The 12,581-nt window shown below is 41.6% G+C and overlaps 1 protein-coding gene across 1 annotated transcript in view; it reads right to left on the reverse strand.

Annotated features, from left to right (window-relative positions):
• The window catches only part of LOC124594696 (dynein axonemal heavy chain 3), a 1,186,267-nt gene that overhangs the window by 976,036 nt on the left and 197,650 nt on the right, over positions 1-12,581 (reverse strand). Inside the window, exon 15 of the mRNA XM_047133063.1 lies at positions 4,379-4,578. Within this exon, the coding sequence (XP_046989019.1) occupies positions 4,379-4,578 (200 nt within the window). The remainder of the gene's footprint in view (positions 1-4,378; positions 4,579-12,581) is intronic.

Here is a 12,581-nt window from a genome sequence, read left to right on the forward strand (position 1 = left end):
ATGGAGCTTCTTGGATGAGGGCGAGCCATAATCATCGTAATTTATGACCATGAAACTGGGAGATTGTGTTAACCTTCTTCTACATATTTTCCCTTCAATGCAACATAACTTCCCAATGGTGGATGGCTCAGTGGAAACTTTGGTTGTAGAGATAAGCAGTTTGACAGTTCAGGAAACATTCAACTCTAAAATGATCTCATCATCATCATTCTGGAAATGGCTGTCATGTAAGAAGTCACTGAGTGCCATGGCAGCAGGATACAGAGAGCAGCAGTGTCACTGTCCTGTGCAAAATGTGTCTGAGAATTGTCATGGAGCAAAAATACGCTTCCTGTGACACTTTGACTTCATAGTCTCCCACGACTGGGTCAACAGATTTCTGTAGTATACTCCTGTAACAGTTTGTTCCTTATGAAAAAGAAACCTGTTTGCACCACACTCTATTAGTCCCAAAACATATTCAGCTTCAGCTTCATATTCCCTGATGACACTCAGATCTTTGACTTTTTCGGCAGTGGTGACTCCATATGTCCATTGCTCACTTTGCTCCTTTGCCTCAAGATCTACATCTACAGGGATGCTCTGCAAAACATACTTAACCCTTTGTGATGATGTGGTTTCATTTGAAGCCACCCATGATATTTTGATTTTGTGACTAGAGCACAGTGGCTCCATTCGTAACCACACTTCTGGACATAGATGGTGTTGCCACCTAGTGATGAAAATTTGAACTACGTCAATATTTCTCACGTGGTTGCACTTAGCGATTCAAGTATATGTGCCATTATTGTTTGTGGTGTGCTGGTTCTCTTTTTCTTGATTTGTGATTGAATTTGTCTTTGAAATGTAAGTTTCACACATGGAACAAAATTCATAATACTTTCTTATATAAGCACATGCTATATGTATTGCAACAATAATAAAAATCATGTACTTTTTCCTTATTTATTCTGGTGGTGAAACCACTACGGCAGCAGGGGTAGTATTAGAAGCTTATCAGACGTACTCCCCCCCCCCCAGATTCGCAAAATGTTTTCTCGCAAATTAAAGGATGAGGAAGTTCTGGTGTGTCTTTTAGAAGAAATTGCTTCTGATGTGGACTCTCTGAGATTGACAGTACCAGTGATAATGAAAGTGATATTTTGGCTGAAGACAGTGATCTTGATTCACAAGTGCCAAGACCAGTGATATCTAATGTCATTTCTGAAAGTGAAAGTGATAATCGTTCTGAAAATGACAGTGATTACAGTTTCAGTTCTGAAGATAACATACCACTAATAAGGTCTGTGAATTTTACATGGGCAAGGGATGACAGTACAATGTATTCCGTCGATTTTTTAGAGGAAGTTGGTGTCAAAGGAAAATTGAAAACTGAAGGTGAAGGTATGCTGCCAGTTGATTTCTTTTTATATCTATTTGGGGACAATATCCTGGAACACATAGTATTCCAGGCTAATCTCTATGTGACTCAGAAAGGCAAGAATTACAGACCTCTTGAAAAAGATGAACTTAAGGTGTTTTTGGCTATAAATATTCTAATGAGTATCAAACAACCTTGCGCATATCGTGATTGCTGGTCATTACACAAAAAACTCAAGAGATCAGTACATTTCCTCACTTATATCATTTAAAAGATTCAGCTGGATTTTATCTCGTATACATGTAAATGACAATGCCCTTATGCCACAAGAAGGGAATAAATATTACGACAAATTGTATAAAAGTCGGCCACTAATAAATCCGTTATGTTATGCTCCAAATAAGGAGCCATCTGTTGACAAATGCATTGTGAAATTCAAAGGGCAAATTTCATTCAAACAGTATATGCCTCAAAAGCCCATCAAGAGGGGGTACAAAATATGGGTCAGAGCTGACAAAATGGGATGTATCTGCGATCTTGAGGTATATACTGGGAAATCAGATGGTGCAGTGGAGAAATGTTTGGGAGAGAGTATTGTAAGAGATTTGTGTAAAGGCTTAGAAGGCAAAGGATATCACATATATTTTGACAATTTTTTTACTAGTGTTCCACTTTTGCAGGCACTAAAACTTGATGGTATCCTAGCCTGTAGTACCATTAGAGCCCACAGAAAAGGACTTCCTCCCCTGAAACTGGACAAAGAGTTGTGAAGAGGAGAAAGTGACTGGTCAGTTCGTTCTGATGGGACTGCATGCATGAAATGGAAAGATAAACATGTTGTAACGTTACTATCAACAATTGGCTCACCTGAACTTTGAAAGAAGTCGGTAGGAAAGAAAAGGATGGCACAATGACAAAAATACCTTACCCACAGATAGTGAAATCTTATAATTTTGAACATTGGATGTGTCGATAAAGCGGACATGATGAACAGTTTCTATGCAATTGACAGAAAATCTAGATGCTGGTGGCTCAGTCTGTTTTGGTATAGTCGGCCGGAGTGGCCGAGTGATTCTAGGCGCTACACTCTGAAACCGCGTGACCGGTACAGTCGCAGGTTCGAATCCTGCCTCGGGCATGGATTTGTGTGATGTCCTTAGGTTAGTTAGGTTTAAGAAGTTCCAAGTTCTAGGGGACTGATGACCTCAGAAGTTAAGTCCTATAGCGCTCAGAGCCATTTGAACCATTTTGTTTTGGTATATGATTGATATTTCTATTGGAAATGTATTTATATTGTTTCGACTAACCAAGCCAAATGAAAAGAAAAAGCTAAAGGAATTTTGGCAGTGTGTTTTAGCTGGCCTTGTAGGATCCACTGTTTTCAAAGACAGTCCTGGCCACCCAAGCGCATGATCTGAACCATGCGCCAAAAAGTGTAAAACTGTTGTTCCAGTGGAAAAACGCATAACAGAATGGCACATCGAGGCGATGTGTACACTGCAGAACAAAAAGTAATCCACATAGAAGCAGATGGACATGTTCTTCCTGCCAAGTTGCTTTGTGTTTATCAGCAGAAAGGAACTGTTTTGTGTCCTATCACGAAAAGTAATGAAGTTTATGGTGGTGGTCTCATTTGAAGCCACCGCATATAGCATGCAGTGGTTTCATTTGAAACCACCCTTACCTGCTGTGATACTGCACAAAAAAATTGTTTTTCACATTTTTCCATAGTATTGTATGAGTTATCTCCTGTTGTTGTTGTGGTCTTCAGTCCTGAGACTAGTTTGATGCAGCTCTCCTAATAAAACAAAAAAAGTTTAAAAAATGATTTTATTTATTTGTCATCTGAAAGGGTTAACTGCCTGGAAGAGGGGCGATTGGGGGGAGGGGAGGGGGGGGGGGATCACAGTGATACACCCTCCAATTGTCGACAGTGATTGAGCACTTAAGGAAGTCATCTAGACTGGCCTGATGCAGCCACAAAATTTCCACTGCTGGCTCAGCTGGACCGGCTCTTCAACTGGGTGTGAGCAGACATGGAACCTGGAAGGTGACGACCAATGTTGAGTTTGAAATTCCATGTGAGATATTGAATAACTGATCCAAGACCGATTTTAACCACTTCAACTGTGCTATGAGCATTAGGGCTTGCTCTTCTCTTCAAATTGTTAGTTTTTCACAAACAGATGGTCTGCTACTTTGTTCTCTTCATTCAGATTCATTTTATCACAATGGAAACATCTGTGCCTCCTGACCAATATGTCTTAAGATCATACCCTTCCACCAATGCAGAATGTATTTTTGTTATGTTGTTCCCCACCAGATTAAAAATAACCACAACCCAATACTCCAGTTTATCAGTTATGTGTACCATTTTAATCTCACTCTTCTAGCAGTGTGCTACAATATGCTGATCACTTATGAAAGCCACCAACAAGTAGCCATGTCTTTCATCTATCTACATTCTGAAAAGTGGAGATTGGAAGATAACTTCAGTAATAATGTCTCCAGAACATAATTAATAACAATTTCGAAGACATTTACCAGACTTCTTGGCCCAACCTCTTAGAAGTAACTAGACCATCATTAAGTGACAAGAATTCTTACTTGTACCTTTACTGGAGAAAGATCTTTGCATATCCTCATTCCCACAATAGATAAGTTCCTCTTGTCCCAAGGGTTGAGTGACCTGGCCCTCTTTTATAACTTTTCCCAAGCTACTCCATTTTCCTCCTTCACGAAAGAAAAGAACTGAGTAGAATAGTTTTTTGTACTTTTATATGTGTCTAGCAGCAGCACTCATCATTTCATATCCTGAAGTAAGTACTGGCTAGTCATTCTGAATTCTCATATTTCTAAGGTCATCTCAAGTCAGTTTTCCTTTTGATACAAATATCTGAACAACATTACTATTGTCAAGTAGCATCTGGTAGTTGTTGCCTTTTAATTATACTATAGTTTGTCCAGCCAAGTTTCTGATATGTAGTATCATGCACAAAAGTTGCTATTTGCACGTACCTGTATGGAATGCACTCAAATTCTATGTCATCCCACTCCTCTTTCATCTTCTGTAAATTGTTTTCAAGAGAAAATTCTTTGGTAGCAGCAACCCCTATCTCTTCAAGTTTCTCCACATGCTTCAGAAGGCCAACATCGATCATGTCTGACAATGAAGTTTCTTCAGTTGGTCTCAGAGGAATGCCAACAATGTCACTCATCTGTGTAAAAAAAGTCACTGATTTTTAATTAATATAACAGGTCAGCAATCTATTAGCCTATGGCCACATAAATATAACAATCAATTTTAACATCTTAGCAAGTTACCATCAGATGATCTGTTTAGAGGGAAAGAAAAATGGAGGATAGTAAAATATTAGAAAACTCAATTACAAAATCAAAATAACTTCCATACACAACTACACACATCTGAATATGCTACATAATAAATCGTGAAACTACAACTGAATCGGTCAGGACAGATGATCACAACATGCAATCATCCACACTTCCCATAACATTGGTTCCTTATTGTTGAAAAATAATCAAAGTGGACCCAGCAAAGAAATAGTAAAGTAAAATCAAATTTATTGACGGAATGAAATGTCTGTCAGATACAATCAAGTATGTATTTTCTTCTTTCTCATATGTATATCTAAGCCCAAGTAAGGATGACACCTGTCTTTCACATGTAGAGGATGTTGCTATTGGGACAGCTTGCCAAAGTAATATAGCTCATTGTGGTGCAGATATGAAATCTCTGTAGACTGCACCATTCCAATATGAAAGAGCATTGAATTTCTTGGGTCTGATATGTAATAAATGCTAATGGCAAACATACTTTGAACAGTTGACTGAGTTAGGGGAATTTTGCTTTAAATGAAAGAAGAATATAAAAATTATGTTTCTGTTTATGTGTTAAGTGTAACTTAGAATTGCAGGCAAAGAAGTCTAAAGCTGCAGTCATGAAAAACAAACATATCGTGTGAAATACTGTTATGTGAGTAAACACTCACAATTATGTAAGGACAGAAAGAAAAAAAAAGAGCAACACGCCACACTCTGGGTGTCAGCTACAGCAGAGTGCAGTAGTGGACAACCTGTCACAGAATCCTGCAGCAGATCCTTGAATGGAGTATTTCTCACTCATCATGGGAGAGTGGCTTCTTTAATTACACAGACCCAGAAGCTGTTACTGTGAGCCACAATAGAGGTTTCATCAAATTTAATCCAGTGACTGTCTTGCACAACATGCTCAGCCAAAGCCAATTTTTTGAAGCAGTGTGGACTATTGAGTTTCTCGTGCTCCTTCCTGCAATGTCCTACAGTACACGCTAATTGCTCAAAATAAGATCTGCTACATTTGTAACATCGTCTCATCGAACCCAGCTGTTCTGACATGCTGTATCTTTAACTCGTCTCAGTAATTGGCGAATTTGTCATATTTGACTTTGTATTTTTTCAATGTGTGGCTTATCTTGGCCAACACAGAGCCACAGAATGGCAAAAAGGAAAGTTTCTTTTCGCATTTCTTGTTGGTGGTCTTAGTGTGATTCTTGTTTGAGATCACTTCTTTAATTTGGTGAACATTATAGCCATTGTCCCTGAAGACCTTGGATAGATGGCTCAGGTAATTGACATTGGATATTATTCTTGCACAATGTACTGACGTTTGTAGCCCCGTGCACTTCTCTGCACGGTGGTGATGACTGACAGTACAGAAGCAAACATGGATCTGCAGAGATTTCCTGTAGGAGCCGTGACCGAGGCACCAATTTCATATGCAACACACGAGGATGTCGAAGACAGGCATTTGTCATCTTTTTCTACTTCCATAGTGAACTGACATGTTCCAATAACTCGTCAAATTCTTCACATCCATGGGGCCAAATGACAGACGTGCCTTTAACGTATCACAAGAAATAACTACATTTAAATGATGCCATACCTAAGGCAATATTATAGAAATTCTCCACGAAGAGGTTTGCGACTGCTGGAGCTAATGGACTTCCCATCACAATGCCTTATGGCTGGCCGTAATACTAGTCATTGTACAGACGGTGACATAAGGGTGTGCCTCATAGCTTTACCGTGTCACTTCCAAAGAAATGTGATACTAGGTCCAAAGAGTCTTTTATAAGCATATTTGTAAACAATGTCACCATATCAGAACTGACCATAACATCACTCTCACTTAGTTGCCAACTGTTAATACAGATGAGAAAATTCACTGAGTTCTAAATATGATGCTCGCAGTGAACCACATGCAGAGCAAGGATATGGCCAAGTACTTCACAAGCTTATAAGTTGAAACGTTCTATATGTTATGATATAGTTGTGGATAAATTTCCAGACACTGTTAATCAATAATACTGACCTCTTATGATTGAACTGCAAAGTCAGAATAACCGTATATATTTTTGTTAAAGCAGATGTAATCCCCTTCTACAACTTCGTATGTGCTGGAGTCTCAAAAGGTATCTTGCAAATCTCAACTTTCCAATTAATGATTCAGAGGCCTTCTACATTAGTATAAATATACTGGTCCATTCATAACAATATTTGAACACCTCATAAAACCATTTATGCCAAATGAGTCATATCATTACATACACTCAATACAAATTCATTCATTCTCTCTCAGGATGGTATTGTTATTGTCACAGCATTTGTTCTTACACATTGAGCACCATATCTACAAGGCACGACCCAATGACATGACACAAACTGCCCAATGAGCAGGTACCATGAGGTGTAGTAAGAGTGCCATGATCGTTCTGGTTTCCAGATGTATGCTGCATCCATCCAATTTCTAATTACTTGCATGGAAGGAAAACAAACTTCCAAACAGCATATTATACTAAACTCATTACTTAAATAAATGTAGTAGCAAAGTCCTTGTAGCATGAAAATACTTTAGGATTAAAGAAGGCCACACACCAAAAAGCAGAAGCACTCAATTAATTGCTGATAAGCACACAGAAAAGAAGGAAAACTTCCTAGTTTTTGGAGTTATCCTTTGACGAGCTAGGGTACAGACACACAAACACCTATGTTTATCCGGAAATAGGTGTGTATATGTATGTGTGTTGTGCGTGTGTGTGTGTGTGTGTGTGTGTGTGTGTGTGTGTGTGTGTTTATTCTATCTCATCAAAGAATAACTCCAAAACTTAGCAAGTTTTCCTTGTTTTGTGTGTCCCTATCAACAACTCAATGCTTCTGCTTTTTGGTGTGTGACCTCCTAAAGTAGTTTCATTACTTAAATGAAACTTCTATGGAGGCAATCATCATTTGTTAGTCCAGTATATGTTTGCACAACACAATACTTCACCAAAGTGATAGATTACACTATAATGTCGATGAACAAATGTTGGATATGCTGAAGCAGAAGGGCATCCATTAATGCGGATCTTTGGTAGAGTGTAATCAGTAGGTGGTCTAGGTGCCTGAGGGAGAAGATTCTGGACCACACTACATTCCAGCGAGCTGTACTTACGCAGCTCTGATGCCTTTTTTATTATGCTCAATGCTGGCTCACATTGAAGCTCCGAGGGAGCATCTTCATCCGGAGATGAGCAAACCTTCGTATCATAATCCAATTGTACCCTTCCTCAATGTCATTGCCCACTGCAAATGAAATGGAAGTCACGGCCTCAGCATCTACAGAACACCTGTGCCCACCAGTCTCTACTTGCACACCATCAGCCATCATCATCAGGGACAAACTTTGGTACTACGTGCCAGAACAATATCAGATGCCAATAACCTGCCCTATAAGCTAAGCCACCCACCAGGAACAACAGCTACAACATTCACCAAATAAACAACGACATCAAAAGCAAGAATCACAAAAAGATTACCAATGAAGAACAGAAGAAGGAACTCGGTATTTTGCTGTTCTGTTGTTCCACGTCAGACAAGATAAGCCACCTGCTAAAACAACATAAAATTAACAAAAATCCAACAATTACTGTGATCAGTTAAAAATGCAGCGAATCTCAGAACACTGAGACCATATTCATAACTTATGAATATGGTCAGTCTTAAGCCAGACAAACAATGAGCACTGCAGGACAATGCAGGAAGGGCTACGAGACATTTTACTGTCTATTGCCTACCAAGAAAAATTGCTCCGGAAAATGATCAGTGAATCAAATCTGGTGAAACCTCTGTTGTGACATGCACTAATAACTTCTGAAAGTGTGTAATTAAGGCCTGCAGCTCAATGATGCGCAGGGTGTAGTGACTGTGAGGTTGAAACAGGTGCAGAAAATGCTGAGTCAATGTAACCCCAAATATGGCAATGCTATGAGAACCAGTGCTGTCACAATGGGCAGCCAGAGTGTACAAGAGCAGGAGCCCATTTGCAAGCATTCACTTGACAATGGTCATGGAGTGCTTTGTTGAAAGCTTGTGCCATTTTAATCACTTGATACAGCTAGAAATCCAAGAACATTTTACTGAATGTAATCACCAAGACGTTCTTCATTCTTATAGGGGAATGATATAATGGAACAAAAATGTACAAGAATGTACAGTTATCCATGAGTTCACACCATCTAGCAGAAAACAGGAGAGGAATCTAAGAAAGGAAAGATCCAAAAAAGAGGTTAAAAAGACAAGGAGTAACAAGATGCTAGGGTTTTCTGTAGACTTACTAGACAAAGTTTCATTGACTGCAGGGAAAAATTTCACAAAATAGTTTTCATAACTTAAACATGTAGGTGACAGACACACCTCTTAGTAACAGTTTTCCAAAAGTAATTACCAAAGCAATGAGAAGACACTAAAATAAAAAATAAACAATAGATTTTATCCTCAGTTATTTAGAAGGGGACATGGCAGAAAGGGGCAATGTATACGCTGAAGGATTTCTGTCCTAACAGGATTTTGAGAAAAAATTCAAATTCAGTGTTGGTCACCTAGTGCATAGAAAAAAATGTTGTTCCTTCAAACTGAGGGAATGCTGAAAAGTAACACTTCAGAATGTTTAATGAGAAAACTCTCAAACCTTTGCAATAGAGGAAATGAAGAAAAAGATGTAGAATGTTAATAACATTTGCTTCATTTAAAAAGCTGTCCGCCCCAGTAGCTGAGTGGTCAGCGTGACAGACTGTCAATCCTAAGGGCCCGGGTTCGATTCCCGGCTGGGTCGGAGATTTTCTCCGCTCAGGGACTGGGTGTTCTGTTGTCCTAATCATCATCATTTCATCCCCATCGACGCGCAGGTCGCCGAAGTGGCGTCAATTCGAAAGACCTGCACCAGGCGAACGGTCTACCCGACGGGAGGCCCTAGCCACACGGCATTTCCATTTATTTAAAAAGCTTTAAGGATTTGCACATAAGAAATTTGGAGGCATTACTTTTCTTCAGGTCTTCATGTTTGACCATCACTATGAGCAGCAGAGTTGGGACAATTTTAAGCAGGATACATGGTGCTACCAGGTAAGATCAAAATATGTAGATGATTCTAGAGATGAATGTCACCTAGTGAAAAGTTTTAATTCATCATTTACATAACCATGTAGGAACAGAAAGTTGGTTCCATGGTCAGTGTTATAACATCAAGTTGGACAAATATATTTCAAGGAAGACGAAATACATGAAAGTCACAGATCAAGTAAACAGAGTAAGACGCGTGTACACTTTAACAGTCAAATCACAACTGAGTCCAAGTCTAGCGGCCGCTGGCTGGCTGGCCGCTTAAGTGGCACTGCTGCTGCATGGCTGGCACACAGCGCCGCATGTAGAGGACGCGCATAACTGCGTGGCGGCACTTTGAAAGATCGGCGAGTCACAACATTCCCCCCCCCCTCCCCCCCCCCCCCACCTTTTAATTTTTTGCACAGGTCTTGGTGGAGGTGGCCGGCAGATTGCTGACGTCCATAGGTGTTGTTTGACTGGCCGAAAAGTCTCGAGGAGGAGGCTTCCCGTACGGACGGAAGTGTCCCCGATGATAACGGGTCGAGATGACAGGAGATGTGGGGGTCGAATCTGCTGGGGTCCCGTGCACCAATCTGACCATTGCGGCAAGTCCAGTTGTTATAACAGGAGACATGGGCGATGTGTCCGCGTCCGTAGGAGAAGGAGGTGAGTAGAGTTTCTCCGACGGATGATGGTCATCTGGTTCCTGCATGGGCACGTCTAATGGTGGCGTCAGTTCTTGTGAGACGACTGTGTTGTGAGTAATGAGAGATTCCAGTATCCCGAGTGTCAGGTAGAGGCGAAGGTGGTGTAGCGGCATCCGGAACAGGCATTGCCGGCACACGAAGCTGAAGCTGGTCTGAATGACAGACTCCAACACCCGTGTCTGTCTGGATTTCATACAGGCGTCAGCCACGGTGTCGTAAGATACAGCCAGGACTCCATTTTGGCCGCCTGCCATTTCCCCGTACCCATACAAGGTCATCGGCAGTGAACCGGCCAAGCGAAGGCACCCGCGGCCATGAGGTGGAAGGCCGCAGAAGATGAAGTAGCGTGCGGGGCTGTCAGCCATGCAAGAGCTCAGCCGAGCTGTGGTCGTCCATGGGGGTGAAACGGTAAGAAGCCAGGATTTGTAGAAGCACATCATCATCAGCAGCAGAAGAAGTCAGGAGTTTCCTCATCTGAGCCTTAAATGTGCGGACCAGTCTTTCAGCCTCACCGTTTGACTGTGGATGGAACGGAGGGGGCGTGACATGCATGATGCCGTGATGGGCATAAAAATCTGCAAAATCGGAAGAGGCAAATTGTGGACCATTATCAGTAACAAGAGTAGAGGGAAGGGCTTCCAAAGAGAAAATGTGAGCTAGAGCATTGGTGGTTGCCACGGTGGTAGGCGACGTGCAACGGACAATGAAAGGAAAGTTGAGTAGGCATCAATAACAAGAAGCCAATAAGTACCTAAAAAAGGTCCCACGAAGGCAGCATGAATACAGGTGAAGGCCACGGTGACAAAGATGACTCCAGGGCGGCGACCTGTGACGCACAAGGGCCGCAGGCAGCGACTATGTGTGCGATTTCAGAGTCGATGCCAGGCCAGTACACAAAACGGTGCGCCAGAGATTTTGTGCTAGAGACACCCCAGTGCCCTTGGTGAAGGAGGCGAAGACCAAAGCACGCAAAGATGCAGGTACCACAACACGCGGCGAAGCATTTTCGGTGGAAAGAAGGATAACACCATCCCTAGCCACGAGGCGGTAACGCAAAGTATAGTAGTTCCGCAACGGATCAGAAGTCTTAGTGGACTGACAATCTGGCCAACCCTTTTGAATACAGCGTAAAACCCGGGAGAGGGTAGGGTCAGAACCTGTAGCAGCCACCAGTCGGTCCCCGGTGATGGGGAACCCATCCACAGCTCGCTGCTCGGCAACATCCAGTTGGAAACAAAAAAGTTCGTCCCTATCGAATGCCATTATCAGGACCCATGGGAAGGTGAGACAGTGCATCAGCATTCACATGTTGAGCCGTCGGCCAGAAATGAATCTCATAATTGAAACGAGACAAGAAAAGAGCCCAATGCTGGAGGTGGTGTGCAGTCTTGTCAGGAAGTGACGTTTATGGATGAAACAAGGAGACAAGTGGTTTGTGATCCATAACAAGATGAAATTTGAATCCATAGAGTAAAACACCAAACTCATGAAGAGCATAAATAATGGCCAAAGCTTCTTTTTCAATTTGAGAATACTTTTGTTGGGCATCCGTGAGCGTTTTGGAGGCATAAGCAATGGGTTGTTCAGAACCGTCAGAAAAACGGTGCGCAAGGACTCCACCGACCCCGTATTGAGAGGCATCCGTGGCAAGAACAAGTTGTTGGCCAGGTCGATAAGTAGCCAGGCACGGGGCCTGTTTCAGCATAGTCTTCAATTTCTGGAAAGCCGCATCGCATGACGCGGACCAGTTAAAAGGCACGTTTTTATGCAACAGGCGATGCAACGGCTGAGCCACCGAAGCAGCAGATGGTAAAAACTTGTGATAATATGCTATTTTCCCCAAGAAGGCCTGCAGTTCCTTAACAGATGTAGGGCAAGGAAGGGTATTGATCACAGCGACAGTTTGCTGAAGCGGACGAATACCATCCCGAGAGAGTTGAAACCCCAAGTACATGATATTTGCCTGAAAAAATTTTGATTTCTGAAGTTTACACTTAAGGCTGGCAGTCTGTAAGACATGAAAAAGTGTGCAGAGATTCTGAAGACCTTCGTCAGTGGTGGAGCCAATGACAAGAATGTTGTCCTGGTAATTT

The sequence above is a fragment of the Schistocerca americana genome, chromosome 2 (genome assembly GCF_021461395.2).
Source record: "Schistocerca americana isolate TAMUIC-IGC-003095 chromosome 2, iqSchAmer2.1, whole genome shotgun sequence".
Classification (NCBI taxonomy): domain Eukaryota; kingdom Metazoa; phylum Arthropoda; class Insecta; order Orthoptera; family Acrididae; genus Schistocerca; species Schistocerca americana.